We start from the raw sequence: 16,543 nt of genomic DNA, 5'->3' as shown, positions 1-16,543 counted from the left end.
TATATGATAAGGAAAAGTAATATGCTTGAGCCTACGCGTGAACCTAAGCTCTTCAGTGTTTTTAATCTAGGATATCTTCATTTCCGTTTTGAAATCTCCATGGCAATTCCTACTGAAAGAAACAAGATACCTGCAAGGTTTTACATTCTGAAAGTGGGTGCTTGTGTGTATCTTAGTCAGATTGTAAATATTCTTGCATGCGCTTGGTGAAAGCATATTCCTTAAGGCATGTGTTTTCTGAAATAAATTTATTGCGTCATATTTTACATATCATGTGATTCACTCATTGCAAGTGTAGAATTCAGTGATTTTTGACAAATCTACCAAGTTACGCAACCATTAGTCCATAGCAGTTTAGAACGTTTTCGTCACCCGAATAACATCCCGTCTGCCATTTACGGTTCCTTCCAGCAGCTCGCATGACTAGACAACCACTAATCTACTTCTGTCTCTGTCAGTTTTCCCTTCTCTGGACACAGAATTATTCAACATATGGTCTCTTGCATCGAGCTTTTTCCACTTAGCGTAACGCTCTTGAGGGTTGTCCATGTTATGTCACGTATCAGTAGTTTGTTGCTTTTCATTGGTGAATAGATTTCATGCTGTGGGTGTACGACATTTTGTTTATCCATCTATCTATTGGCAGATATTTCTATTGTTTCTGTTTGTTGGCTTTTATAAATAATGATGCTGTGAACACGCATGCACAATTTTTTTGTGTGGACATATATTTTCACTTCTCCTGGGTATATACCTGGAAGTAGAATTCTCGTGTCTATGTTTAACGCTTGGGGAACGGCCCAACCGTTTTCCAAAGTGGCTGCACCATTTCATATTTCTACCAGCAATGGATGAGAGCATGCCCATTTTTTATTCTAGCCATTCTAGTGAGTGTGAAATGGTGTCACTGTTTTCATTTGCATTCCCCTAGCGACTACCGATGTGTATCTTTTTATGTGCTTATGAACCACTTGTATGTGCCCTTTAGAAGTCATATGGTTTTAAAATATTTGATTTCTCTGATTATTGTGATAATTTATTATAAGGAAATGGTTGAAAATTGCTGAAGAAGCAATAATACTGTTCTATTTAGGATCGTGATAAATAACTGAAACCACGGGAGCGTGCCTCTTCATACCCAGGAGGATATCACTGTGGATATTCATTTAAAACTGTATTCATAAAATAGAGCTCTACATTTATATCAAATATGAGCTTAAAGAAAGTGGGGCATTTTATGAATCTTGATCACCTTGTTTATCCCTAGCATCTAGAAAAATGTCTGACACAGTGTAGGCTCATAATAAACCTTTGTTGAATAAAAGGAATATAAGGAGTATATTTTGAATATATTTATTGAATGAAAGGATGCCAGTATTTCTGATACCTCAATAAGTAGACAATTCGTATGCTTATTTTCACAACGTCCAATTTAGGAAGCCTGAAAATTGTCATGTTTCAAAACAACTTCTAAAATTCTGTCAGGATATTATTTTGTCAACTGAAGCAAAATGCCTGCGTGTGTCAATATAGACTCATAATCTTATGAATGGGTTTCTCATTCCCTAAGAGCCACAGCTCTGAATTAAGTCCGGTACCTCTGGTTTGTACTCCAGAAATGCTCTCGTGAATATGCGTGCAGCCTACTTCCAAAGTGAACTAGATTCTGATTTATAACAAAACAAGAACAATGAAACAACAAAGCAAAAACAAAACCCCTTACTACTTCTCCATAAAATTGTGTTTGTCTCTCTCTTCACGCTTACACAGACCTCTCTTAAAAATGGTCCAAGTAGAAAACAGCACTAAGATAATAAATTTCTGTATATGTGGGAGCAAAGTATTCTTTCCAACAAAAAGCATGACAGATTTTAATATGAGATACCCAATAAGTATACAGCCTGGATTTTTTAAAGCTTTTTGTCCTTTCCCTCGGTATATATATCCACAAAAATAAACTGGGATGGTGTCATTTAGCCTCTACATTGAGACTGCGTTTGTGTCATAACAAAAGACTGTTGAAGTGTTCAGAGAAGGAATGAGTTTTGCATGGACTTGGATGGTTTGGGTGTTGATTTGTGGACTCGCCTGGATATATCAGCAAATTCTTTTAAGTTCCTTCTAACACTATTCGTCAGAGATTCAGCAACGTAACAGCAGGCTTCTATTTACTCTTCTCCTCTATAAGACACAAAGGTTTTGTTTTCTACCTTACTTACTGACTTTACTGGAAAAAAATTAAAAAATACTGAGTTCTCTGGAAAAGAATGTTTCATCGTTTATTGTTTATCCCAGAATCAGATATTCAAAATTCTCCAAACATGTGGCAATTATGGAAGGAAATGGGCAATATGCAATTAAGTCAGTGTTGGGGACACAATAAGAAAAAAAAGTATATATATATATATACACACACACACACACATATTAAGGAAACTTTGATTGCTATTTAGTTTTTGTTAGCTAGAAAATTATGGTGATATTTGGCTCTGTTTTATTTTTTATTTTAAAATAGAAAGATTAAAGTATGTATGTAGGTTTTAAATGCTGTTAAGAACATTTTAAAATACATTTTTTTTAGCATGAATATACCCCCTGCGCACCAGAACCCCAACCGTGCTTTTCTGGGAAATCCTTGGTTGCATAATCTGAAATCTCTAGGAACAGAATAAATTGTTGAATGTATAATGATGATCACATTTTTTTGTTTCTCCTGAAATTCCATCTGCAGAGTTTAGTAAAAGGAAAAATAGGTAAGCAAACAATATAAAATTGTAAGTAACTAAATGCAGCTGTAACTTTTTATTGTAGCCAAGCCAAGTTCATTAACAGTTTGCCGAGATTTTGAGGACCAGTGAAACTGAAATTACAACCCAGAACACTTCAAGGCCTCGGTACAATTGAAGCCAGAAAGGGCTATGTGATAGTCTCAGGTATATACATTTACTAATGTAAAGATGTGGAAACTGGTAGAGCCATGTAAACTCTAGGAAAGAATGCCTTCGGGGTCTGCGTGTCAGGAGTGAAATGTTAGGAAAAATTGCATATCCCATTTAAGCAAGAACTGAAAGCTCACCACTTACGAAATCTATTTAGATAATTGCATAATCGTAGTATACCTAGATGATGTAGAGTATTTCATCCAGTTATTCTGATTTATGAGCCATTCCTAGAGGAAATGTGAGGTGAGCAAGAGATGTGTTGTTACCCCACCTCCCTCAAACCATAGTCACATAGTCCATGGAATAGGAAGTGCTATTTGCTTAGTATAATTTTAAATTTCCTATAAATGGATTTTCTTATGTCTCTTACGTGAATAGTCTCTTTATACCCACCTAAAAATGGGTCATCTAGGTCAACAATAATCTTCTAATCTTTTTAATCATTCTTACATTTTTTGGCATTTATTTTACACTTTGTGAGTTTAGGAAATTATGTTCCATAGAACAGCCAGGGAAAGTGCTAACGTGTAGATATTAGTTCAGCGTAATTCCCAACCTAGATTAAGAATGCTCATGTCGGGGCACCTGGGCGCTCAGTTGGTTAAGCGTCTGCCTTTGGCTTAGATCATGATCCTGGAGTCCCAGGATCCAGCCCCACGTCGCGCTCCCTGCTCGGCAGACAGTCTGCTTCTCCCTCTGCCCCTCACCCTACTTGTGCTCTCTCTCTTTCACTCTATCGCTCTCCAATAAGTAAATGAAATTTAAAAAAAAAATGTTCCTGTTCACTAAAAACCTTGAGTAAACTCTCTGCTTCATCTGTGGGCAGCTATAGATCCTCCGTGGAACCTCAAAGGCTTGAGCTTTTTCCTAAAACAATTATAAACAAGTGCAGCGAAGATCTGCTGGCCCTAATTAGTGAAAACAAAGCCCAACACGTACAGTCAATCAAGAAGTGTCTTAGTTTTCTTCATACCTGACTGGATACATTTTTAAAATTCTACAAAGAAGTAAATGTATATTTATGTGTATGCAGTATGTGTGTGTGTGTGTGTGCGTGTGTGTGTGCGTGCGTGTGTGTGCATGTGCGTGTGTGTGTGTGTGTGTGTGTGTAGGATACAGAGATAGATACCCACACACTTAAAATAGAATCTCTGTGGTTTGTAAACAGGCTATCCCTAGTCCCTAATCTCTTTATCATTGGTGACTTTGGAATAATTCCTTAGGTCAATCCTTTTCTAAGCAATTATATGCATCATTGATTTGAGTAGGATCTCAGTTTAATAAGAAAATCTTTGTGACTTCATTGACTTCAGCTTTAATTTCTATAGGAAAAAATGTTTTATGACTTGGTTCTTAAGAGTTTGGACAATATTAATGTCATTTATAGTATAAGACTGCATCATATGCATTTGAATATTGCTTCTAAGGTAAATAATTTGCATATAACATTGATACTTAGGTCCCAAATCACCAGAGGTGGAGGGACATATTCACTCATTTTAATAGCCATGTTGATTAATTTAGTAATCAACAGCACTTCTGCTCTTTTTAAATTATTTATTTTTATGGAGATATAATCCACATATACCACCGTAGAAGGTTAAGGTATACAGTATGTCGGTCTGATACATTTATGTATTGCACTATGGTTACCACCATCGTGTTAGCCAACACCCCCATCAGGTCACATAATTATAATTTCTTTTTCTGTGCTGAGAACTTTAACATCTAGGTTCTTAGCAACTTGGAGTTTTATAAAATAGCCTTGTTGACTATTTCCAGTAGGCTGTGCATTGGACCTCCAGAGCTTATCTACGACCTGAAACTTAAGGTTTTAGTTTTTTGATGTTGTTGGAAGTGAATGCATACGTATGTACAAGGTAGCCTGTTAAAATAGTTATACCGATATAATACCTCCTTAAGGAAACTTTTGTGAATATTCTACATCCAGTTTTATAAATGCCTCAATCCCAGTAGGCTTTCCTCTACAGTGAAAGCATCTTGGTACTATAAGGGAAAAAGTCAGATTTTATTTTTATTTAAGAATTTACCTTAATTTGCTTAGATAGAGTAGCTATTTATAAAGTGCATCAATGCTCTATAGCTCAAACTAACTAGATGATGACAACTCTCATGACTACTCTATAAAGTAAATATATATGTTTCTTTGTGATGTGTATTTATTTATCTGTATATGCTTATACATTTGCCCTTTGCATTCAAACATAGCATTCAAAAGCTATCCAGCAAGGCCTTTTACTTGTCATTTATATTTATTTGTTACTAATGATTACCACCTATATGTGTATGTTCAGGAGACTGGGCACAGGAAGACAGGCTTGCAACAGAAAAACCAGCTGGCCTTACGTTACATTAATGGAGATGAGTGTATGAACTTGAACTTGAGCATGTCACTGAGACTTCTGAAGAGGGAATTGATTCGTAAGGTTTTACATCAGAATATATAGGATCCAGTCATGAGTATTTTTTTTAAAACTTTCCAGGGGATTCCAGTGTACAGCTCAGTCTGAGAATCACTAACCACTGTTAGATTTAGGGTCTCAGGAAAAGCAAAATTTAGGCTGACTTCTAGGTTTCTTATTTATTTGTGTGAATGGTGATGCCATCCATGGTTGAGAAAATGGCAAAGGAGGAATAATTTTATTGCAAGGTTTTTTGTTGTTGTTATCCAGCTTTGTTTACATGGAGTTCAAAGTATGTACGGAACATCCACAAATTCAATGGAAAGGTCTGGTGTGACGAGGCATACCTTGTAGTTATTACAGAAGAGTGATAGCTGAGCTCAGAGCGTGTGCGTAGATTCCAGGAAAGCAGCACTTAGAGGCCATCAGAGGAAGAAAAACTGGGGAGCTGGCTGGCAAGGAATGATGGCCAAGTAAGGAGGAGCAGAGTGAGGTGGCAAATAATAATAATAACAACAACGATAATAATAAAATGAGAGACACCTATGGGAAATATTCATCAAAAATAACAAATGGACAAATATCCATGATGTTTTTTTCAGTTTGGGGATGTAGCTACTTTTGTTTGACGGGTCTATTATTTGGACTCACCAGACTCACATTGCTCAAAAGAATCTCTTCCTACAGCTACACAACAGAGTATTTTATCTGTTCCTCTGTGTATCTTACACACATGTATGTGTGTGGGGGCACACACGTGTGCATGCGTGCATGCATGTGCTGATGTCGATAGTCTGCTGGTTGTATATGAAACTATCAAATATTCTTTTTATGTGTTTAGCTAGGATTGTAAGGGAAGATACATCTATACACATAATTAATTCTAGACGTAGGAAAGGAAAGGTCAATGTGACAAGTTGGTTTAAGCATAACAGCCTCTCCCAACCAATGTTTCTCCCACCTGTCTCCCATCAGGGAACACTGAGCAGACGAGTGCATAACTAGTAGGGTCCCATGCATGAGAGAGTGGCCAGATTTATGATCTTGTGACCATTGCACATTGGAATTGCCCCCTTTCCTTGGAAGTTTTCTACCCCAAATACATGTTCCGTATTGATGATTCTCAACCATGGCAGCACACGAGAATCACGTGAGAAGCTGTTTAAAAGTCTCACTGCCCCTACCAATGATATCAGAATATATAGGATCCAATCGTCAGTATTTTGAAAAACTTTCCATGCAACTGTAGTGTGTAACCAAGGTTGATCACTTTTTTCTCTATCACAATGATCTATCTGACAATATTTCCATAAATCCACATTATAGGTAAGCTGACGAGATGCAGATTTGGGACTTATTAGCCTCCTCTGGCTGCCATGACAAAATGCCACAGACTGGGTGGCTTAACCAACAGAAATTTATTTTCTTATGGCTCTGGAAGCTGGAAGTCTGAGATCAGGGTGCCAGCTCAGTCAGGTTCTGATAAAGGCTCTCGTTTTGGCTTGTAGACAGCTGTCTTCTCCCCCAGGGTTCACATGGCCTTTTCTCCTTGCATGAGCAAGGGTCTGGGGAGCAAGCTCTCTGGTGTCTTTTCTTATAAGGGCACCAGTCCCATCAAACCAGGGTCCTATCCTCATGGCCTCTCCTAACCCCAATTATCTCCCAAATGTTCTGTCTCCCAATACCATCACACCGGAGGTGAGGGCTTCAGCAGCTGAATGAGGGCGGGCGCGCGACTCAGTCCACAGTGGGGATCATCATGCAGCTCCCTGCCATCATTACTTTTACACCGGGAGGCTTGCTTGGCACAAGCACTAATTCAGCGTAGTCCAGACGGTGAGACTGTCGTGTTGTTGTATATAATTCATTGGAGACACGTAACAATGATGAGCCATGACAGAACCAGAGTCAAGCTGCCCTGCTGCAAAGTGTACTGGTTTTGACAGCTATGTAAAAACAAAACCAAACCAAAACAAAGTTTGAACAGAACCCGACTTTTCTTGTAAACACGTAGCTTCATTTGGAACTGCTTACTACCTTCAGATTTGCTTTTCTATGCCTTGGTGAGTTTGGTGGAAAGAACAGCATGTTATTTAGACAGTCTGACGGCAGTCTTCGTCATGAGAGCGTGGCTGAATGTCTTCAGTTTCATGTACGTTCTCCCTGGAGTCTGATGGACATGACAGTATTTTTTCTTAATTCCAAGCGAATTTTGGGTCATCTCCTTGTGTGTGTGTTGCAAATAAGTTCACAATATCTTTAATAATTTGCAATGTGGTTGCACTGGAAATTCGTTCTATTCAGGAAAATCAACAGATTATGTTGTGTTCTGTGCACAGCATCCAGGGTGAAAAATTCCCATTTCTAATTTCAAGGCTTAAAAGTTTCAAGGTTTTGCCTGTATAGTATTATACTTGTAATTACTGTGGCATTTGAACTGATCCATGGATGAGAGTCTGTTTATCAGGGAAGGAGGGGGTGGGGATAGTGGATAAACAAGGAGGGACTGTTGTCAGACTTCTTCATCCCTGTTCAGATTAGTGAGAGGCCTATATGGTACGGAGATTATAAATAGAGCCGGCAACTTCCAGGGACTGCAAAAAACATTCTTATGGTCTCACACCTGACAGGGACTTAGCAGCTAGAATTTACAGGAAGTGTTAAGCAATAGGGACATGGTATAGAAAAGTATTGTTGGTGATTAGTTAGAGATCTAAGCCCAAGGGGGATGAAAAGATCTATGTTGTTCATTTCTGTTTCACCCAGCACATGGCATGAAGCCATGCCCACCATAAATATTCAGGATCTGTTATTGGAAGAAGGATTCCAGAATGACCAAAGGCACACACGTGAGAATATAAAACTAGGTCCATCAGTGAAAGTCTCATGAAATCCTCCTCCCTTTAAGCTTGGTAAAAAGACTATACGTGAGGAAGCAGGGCTCAGAAGTAAAGGCCAAGTACAATATAAAAGGAAAACAAAACCCATATGTTGATCAATTAAGGGGCACAGGCTACACAGCACGTTCTGCTCTGCTGCATGCTTCACTCAGGATCCTGGGGACTGTCTCCGCCTCTTTGCCACCACGGGAGAAAACGTGCATGATTATTCATCTTAATTTCTGAAACCAGATTCTACCCCAGGTGAGTGAAAGAGACCTGAGGTCTGTATAATGATTTTATGTTAGCAAATCATGTTGAATTTCTACCAAAAGACTAAAACCACTCCTATCTCAGTGATTAGCCGGAAAGAATTTCATACCAGGGTGGTTTCTTGTTCAAGTACCCGAAACAGGGTTAGTACAGGACCTGCTCACAGGCTTGATGTAGAGTGAGATATGTATAGGTCTGTTGCTGCTGCTGCTGTGTTGTTGTTGTTGTTGTTGTTGTTGTTATTATTATTATTATTAACCAGGTTAGGTATCTTAATTCTCCATTGTATGCTGGCTTTTGCCACAGGGCAGTCACTCACTTTTTGTTTTTGTTTTTTTTTAAGTAGTCTCAATGCAGGGCTTGAACTCATGACCCTGAGATCGAGACCTGAGTTGAGATTGAAAGTCGGACACTCAACCAACTGACTGAGCCACACAGGTGCCCCATTATTTCACTTTGATAAAGACTGAGATGTATTTCTCTGGGACAAAGATGGCACATTCCCTGAGGTACACCGGGCAGTTACCACACAATATTAGTATTTACTTATTTGGCTGTCCATAGTAAACAAATATTTATTAGAATCGTGGGTTTTCAGTAGGAGATAGGCTGGGCAGTAAGATGCAAATGGCTGCCATTTTGTACAGTGGATACGCAAAGAGATTTTTCAGACAAGCACCAGACTTCCCGCTGCAGTAGGAGGCTTTCTGGCAAGAAGGGCAGATGGACGGTGAGCCCCTTGAGGTGAATCAGAGCCGGCACACATGCTGGAGTCTTCCCAGGAGCAACTGTTTTCTTCCATTCAGTGGGAAAGGACAAAGCCAAAAATGAGAACGCTGGGAAAATGTAGGTGTCTCTATTTCCACAGAATAACCTAAGTTTAATAAAGCCCCCAAAAGAGTGTAGTATATTCTTAAGTTTTAGCCCTTAAGTAAAAATTTAATAACCTTTGTTAATTGACAAGAAAAGGAAAAGTATTTGGTCATTTTTTTCTTCATCATTTCTATACAGCTAACCATGCGCGGATGTGTACTGTAACGCTAGAAAGCTAATGTAACGTATCACTTTAGGGAAGGAATAAAATCATCATCCCATCCACGTCTCTTACCTTGATTCATAGCTCAAATATGTCTATTCTTGGAACATTACTGCAGCTCTGGTGCTAAGAAAATTGCTGGTGGATGAAGAATGATTCTGCAGCCTTTCATCCTTCACAACGTTCGCGCCCCTTGATTGCTCGAACTTTGCAATGGTGCCATCTAGTGTTCACACGTCCTCAGTACTACAGCTCGGCAGCCTTAGAAGCCAAATAACACACGCAGCAAGCAAGCTACGTTCCTTAAAATCCGCGTGCGGGGGAGTCAATGTAAAGAATAGTCAGTCACTGAACATGAGAACAGAATTTTTCACTAAATGTATAGTTCTTATTTATCATTATTGCCTCATTTATTTGTTACATTTCCTTTACAAAGATTTTTATGTATTCTAGTCAAATTATAGATAACATATTCCACGTATTGAAGTTATACTTATTTTATGTTTTATTTTTATCTTCTTCTCTGTACCTTCCTATAACTCTAACACAATGGTCATTGTTTTGAAGGCAACATAACCAACCTAGTCACGGGTTGGGTTGGGTTGGGTTGGCTTAGAGCAGAACTGAAAGAGGCAAATCATTTATTGTAATATCTGATTGCACTGCCTCTCCTGCCCCAGGTTGTGGCTTTGTTAGTGCTGATGATTACACCTTCAAGGGTCGGGGGTTCGTAACACAGCCAGAGAAACAGAAGGGCTTTGCTATGCATGAAATAGAGTGTTTTTTCAAAACAAACAAACAAACGAACTAGTCTTACCATTGACACTATGTTAGGACTATCGGTTTAAAAAATTTTGTAGAAAGTAATGTGAGGAATTAATGAACGTAGGCACAGTTTTCAAGATGTCCCAGAGACATGATTTTTATTTTCGTTACTAGCCTTTGAGTTGACTTCTATATTGCCTATCAGTTCAGAATATTAAGAGGAAAAAAATGCATTTATTTAATTATGAAAGAACAAAATTAATTTAAGACAGGCCCTGTGAGGTCATCCATCATTTTAACATCTGCAGAAGGTTGACAAAAGACCTGTTTTGACTGACTTCGACCCTGAAATGAAGAAGCTCAGCCTTCGCCCTAATTTGGGGGAAGGTGGAGTCCCAGGCTCTGTGAGAATGCTGCCTACACTCAAACCTCATCCAGTCCCATCTGAACTTGGCTCTCCCTTAGCTTTTTGTTACCTCCTCAAGGACAGGCTCCCTCCCACTTTGGGCTCTGTTTACCTGCCTTGCTTTAATCAGGCATGCCTTCTTTTGTGCTTCTGCTCTCCCCTGGTTAATTATTACACCCCTTCAGACCTTGGCCTATGCATCATTTCCTCAGAGAAGCCCTCCAACCCCTAATTAGTCCTCTCTTGTTATTAGATATCATCCAACACTTTTCCTTTTTACCACTCACCACACTTTGCAATTATATACTTGTGTTATTATCTACTTAATATGCCCTGTCCCCACTGGATTATAAATTGTGAGCAGGCTGAAATAATCTTTTTTTAACCATTTGGGGTCTTGGCCACTGTGTGTTTCTATAGTTCAATACAGAGTAGACATGTGGGAAATAGTTGATGAAATCAACCTAAGTCCAAAATTGAGAACGGGGATGCCCATTTTCCCAGCCCGTGTAGTTTTGTGACGTCAGCTCTACTTCCATTTCACCCTCGAGGCAAGAGAATATTCACTGAGGCAGGAAATCCAACTGTATTGTAGCTCTCAAGGTATATGCCTCTGGGGACGTGTCACTTCCTGCAACACGGTCTGCGAGTGGGGTATTCATTCTCCATACCTACAGAATCCCTGACCTCCACTTCTCAAGGTCAATTGGCCTTTCAGTCCCTGCCCACCAATTCCTCCTTGCCACACTTTTATCCCCCTCACCTAAAATAATAAATAAATAAATAAACAAACAAAAGTCACCTGTTGTAGTCTTTACTGTCAGCCATCTTCGTGGATTAACATGGAGATAGAGCAAAATGTAAATTAATATTTTAAGAAATTATCCTGTCACTCTGATAGTCAATAGGGAATAAAAATAAATTTTGCTCATTATACAAGGGACAGGTTGTGTTTCCGTTGTTTGTTTTTATAGTACATTCCTTCTCTTTCTAAAAGACTCCAAGGATTCCCAACTAGAAATCATGCTGAGAATCAATCATCTTCAAAATAAGTTCTGCTTAAAAAGTTATAACATGTCATACTAAGTTTCTGATATCTATAACCAATCACCAATCTCTTCTAAAGAATAAGAAATGAAGCTAGGATTTGTAACGATTGTGACATTGAGTGCACACACGCACGCATAGGTGGATTTGGTATTTTTTGTAGATTGTGTTATGCTTCGTTTAAAGTCTGGTATATTGGCATTGTTTTCCAAAGTTAACACTTTTGCTTAACATCAAGTACACACAAAAGAAAAATGCTTGAACCTCCGGATATTTTCAGACCACACTGAAGCTTCCCAGAGTCATAGGCGTCTTGAAATTGTGTGCTCCTTGAAAGCGGAACTTACTGATTGAATTGCCAGCTCGTATAGAATTCTGACTCTTGGATGTGTACTTGATGAAAAACTAAATGGGACAGCATAGAGTGTATTCCAAAGAATATCTTCACACTTCTGTCTCCACAGCAACACGGATGTACATACAGTGGCGTCACTTCTTAAACTCTATCTCCGAGAACTTCCAGAACCAGTTATTCCCTATGCAAAGTATGAAGACTTTTTGTCCTGTGCCAAACTGCTCAGCAAGGAAGAAGAAGCTGTAAGTTGGTGCATTTCTTTCTAAAAAAGCCTTCCTTTGGGTTTTTTTGGTCAATGTTCTTAGTTTTTGGTTTGTGAATTTCCTTCAGTCGCATCCTTGGATTGTCTTCCACTACTGTATGTATTGACGTTACATGCACTTCGATGTTAACACACACAACTCAGGTCCCATTTCGAATCCCCTCTCTTGTCGAAAAGAAAACTGCAGGTGAATAAATGAAATGCGCCCTCCTTGCCCGCTTTGCTGCTCCAAATGGTTGTGTGCTGCATCAGGCCAAACATGCCCTGAACAAAGCGGATGCCTTATTTCATTTTCTCTCTTTCATTGTGTGCCCCTCTAAATTACCGAAACAATGCCTCCTACCAAATCTCATCTACCATTTTTTAAAACAGCTTTATTTTTTTTAATTTTTTAATTATTTTTTTATTATGTTAGTCACCGTACAGTACATCCCTAGTTTTCGATGTAAAATTCCATGATGTCATTACTTGTGTATAACACCCAGCGCACCATGCAATACGTGCCCTCCTTAATACCCATCACCAGCCTAGCCCATTCCCCCACCCCCCTCCCCTCTGAAGCCCTCAGTTTGTTTCCCAGAGTCCATAGCCTCTCATGGTTCATTCCCCCTTCTGTTTACCCCCCCCTTTCTTCTTCCCCTTCTTCTCCTACCAATCTTCCTGCTTCTTATGCTCCATAAATGAGTGAAACCATATGGTAATTGTCTTTCTCTGCTTGACTTATTTCGCTTAGCATTATCTCCTCCAGTCCCGTCCATGTTGTAGCAAATGCTGAGAAATCGTTCTTTTTTAATGGCTGAGTAATATTCCATTGTATATATGGACCACATCTTGCAAGTTGGTACAGCCACTCTGGAAAACAGTGTGGAGGTCCCTTAAAAAGTTACAAATCGAGCTACCCTATGACCCAGCCATTGCACTACTGGGTATTTACCCCAAAGATACAGACGTAGTGAAGAGAAGGGCCATATGCACCCCAATGTGCAAATCAGCATTGTCCACATTAGCTAAATCGTGGAAGGAGCCAAGATGCCCTTCAACAGATGACTGGATTAAAACAGCTTTATTGAGATATAATTCATAAACCATTTAATCACCTATTTAAAGTGTACAATCAGTGCATTTTAGTATACAGTTGACCCTCAAACAACAGGGGTTTGAACTGCATGGGTCCTCCTTACATGGATTTTTTGCAGTACAGTATTATAAATGTATTTTCTCTTCCTTATGATTTTCTTAATATTTTCTTTCCTCTAGCTTACTATATTGTAAGAATTCAGCATATAATACATAAAACATACAAAATATTTGTTAATCAAGTGTTTATGTCATCAGTAAGGTTTCCAGTCCACAACAGGTTATTAGTAATTGAGTTTTGGGGGAGTCAAAAGTTATTCATGGATTTTCGAGTTGGGGGGATGGGCGCCCCTAACCCCTACATTGCTCAAGGATCAACTGTATTTTCAAAAGTTGTGCAGCCACTACCAAAATCTAATTTTAGAATATTTACCACATTTCTATCATCCTATAACAAATCCCATATCTCTTCCCCAGGCCCCACCTTCCCCCGATCTTGGCAACTGCGAATCTCTTTCTGTATTTATAGAGTTGCCTATTTTGGCTATTTTGTATAAATGGAATCATCCACTACATTGTCTTCTGTGACTGGCTTCTTTCACTGTTTTCAAGGTTCATCCACACTAGACCACATATGTTATTATTTCATGCCATGTATGTATGTATGTATGTGTGTATGTATATATGTATGTATTTATTTATCCATTCATCAGTTGTAGCACATGTACATTGTTCCCATTGTTTGACTAGTATTAATAATGCTGCTGTGAATATTCATGTCTGGCAGGGACATACGTCTGCATTTCTCCTGGGTAAACACCCAGGAGGCAGAATTTCTGCGCCATATGTAACTATGTTTTCTAAGGAGGCTCCGTCATTTTAAATTCCCACCAGCGATGTGTGCAGATTCCAGCGTCTCCACATTTGTGCCGATACTTGTTGTTATCTCTCTTTTCTATCACAGCCATCCTAATGTATATAAAGTGAGATCTCCTTGAGCTTGAATTGCATTTCCCTGATGGTTAATGATGTTAAACATTTGTCCATGTACTTATTGGTTCTTCTCATATTTTCTTTGGAAAAATCATTTTCCCATTTTTCATTGGGTTATTTGTCTTATTATTGAGTTGTGAGAGTTCTTTATAGTTGAGATTGGAAGTCTTTTATCAGATATATGATTTGATTTGCAAATATTTCTCCCATTCTATAGGTTGTCTCTTTAGGTTTTTTTTTAAAGGTTTATTTACTTATTTGAGAGAGGGGGTGGGCAGAGAGAGAAGGAGAGAGAGAATTTCAAGCAGACTCCCTGTTGAGCACAGACCCAAATGCTAGACTCCATCTCATGACCCTGAGATCATAACCTGAGCCAAATTGAAGAGTCAGACACTCAAATGACTGAGCCACCCAGGCGCCCCAAGTCTCTTCAGTTTTTTGATGGTATCCTTCAAAGCATGAAAGTTTTTAGTTGCAATGAAGTCCAATTTATCTATTTTTCTTTTGTCATTTGTGCTTTTAATTTCACACCTAAGAAGTCTTTAACCAAACTCACCAGAATTTATTCCTATATTTTCTTTTAAGACTTTTGTAATGTTAGCTCTTACATTTAGGTCTTTGATCCATTTTGAGTTAATTGTGGTTTATGATATGAGGAAAGGTCCAACTTCATCCTGTGGCATATGGATATCCAGTTGTCTCAGAGCCATTTGTTGGAAAGACTATTGTTTCCTCCACTGGATTTTCTTGGCATTGTTATTGAAATTGCTGCCTATTTTTATTATTGAAGTTTTACTTTGTTATGTAATATTGTCTGTGGCTGCTTTTGTACCACAACAGGAGAGTTGAGTAGTTGAGACAGAGACCATATGTCCCAGAACGCTTGTGATATTTACCATCTGGCCTTTTTCAGGAAGAAGAACAAATTAGATTACATTATCCATTAGCTTTTCTGGGACCATTTACATTTTAGAAGTTCTGCAATGAGGAGGGGCGCCTGGGTGGCACAGCGGTTAAGCGTCTGCCTTCGGCTCAGGGCGTGATCCCGGCGTTATGGGATCAAGCCCCACGTCAGGCTCCTCCACTGTGAGCCTGCTTCTTCCTCTCCCACTCCCCCTGCTTGTGTTCCCTCTCTCGCTGGCTGTCTCTATCTCTGTCAAATAAATAAATAAAATCTTTAAAAAAAAAAAAAAAGAAGTTCTACAATGAGGAGAACCCAAGCAATTAATCCCTTTGTGAAATGTCCGTGAAGCGTAGGCTTTTCATTCTCCATCCCACCCCAAACGGTGTATCCTAGACACGGCCCATCTTGAGAGACTTATTTGTCAGTAAACGTTGTTTGTCTCTGTTTTGAGCATGCCAGAAATGGGAAAGATCCTCACTACATGAAGGCTACTTTTTTCCCCAGATAACCTTATTATAAATGAGGCTATCTTCCCTTTTTAGTCAACTGTGAGCAAGTATTAAAAATGTTAAAAAGGCTTCACTTAACATCTGTTTCTCCACAAATAGTACTTATGGAAATATTTGAAATACTTTTTCAGATCTTTGAAAATATTTGTGAAATGCTCTCTGTAATAGTGGCAAGTTTTCAGGACAGGATTCTTCACTGATGATATGTGAAACTAATGAAAAATATTGTATACCCATTTTTCATCTGCTTTAATTCCAAGGCCAACACTTAGATAACACGTATTCTCTATTTCTTTTTACTCAGGGTGTTAAGGAATTAGCAAAGCAGGTGAAGAGTTTGCCAGTGGTCAATTACAACCTCCTGAAGTATATTTGCAGGTAAGAATTGTCCTGAAGACACAACTAAGCAGAACAAGACGATATTTAGCCTGATACTAACTTACTTTTGACCATGAATAAAATCACTGAACTGCTCTGACCTCTAGTGTTGACCTCCGTAAAATTAAGAGGTTTGACAAGATGATCTCAAAGGTTTCTTTGACCACTAAAATTGCTCGATTTTGTCATTTGTTGTTTCTGAGTCTCTCTTATGTTCACATATTAAGGATGTGTTGCTTCGAACTTCCATCAAAATTGTTTGTACATGTGCCGTGTATCTTAGTTTAGGGAAGG

General features: G+C 38.8%; 1 protein-coding gene across 5 annotated transcripts in view; it reads left to right on the top strand.

Annotated features, from left to right (window-relative positions):
- Positions 1 to 16,543, top strand: part of ARHGAP24 (Rho GTPase activating protein 24) — a 489,199-nt gene that overhangs the window by 453,739 nt on the left and 18,917 nt on the right. For all 5 annotated transcript variants that reach the window (XM_008706156.2, XM_040624950.1, XM_008706158.2 and 2 more), the window contains 2 exons: positions 12,236 to 12,368; positions 16,176 to 16,249. In XM_008706156.2, coding sequence (XP_008704378.1) covers positions 12,236 to 12,368; positions 16,176 to 16,249 — 207 coding nt within the window. The remainder of the gene's footprint in view (positions 1 to 12,235; positions 12,369 to 16,175; positions 16,250 to 16,543) is intronic.

The sequence above is a fragment of the Ursus maritimus genome, unplaced genomic scaffold (assembly GCF_017311325.1).
Source record: "Ursus maritimus isolate PB19 unplaced genomic scaffold, ASM1731132v1 scaffold_8, whole genome shotgun sequence".
Taxonomy (NCBI): Eukaryota; Metazoa; Chordata; class Mammalia; order Carnivora; family Ursidae; genus Ursus; species Ursus maritimus.
This window is presented reverse-complemented; position numbering and strand designations above follow the sequence as displayed.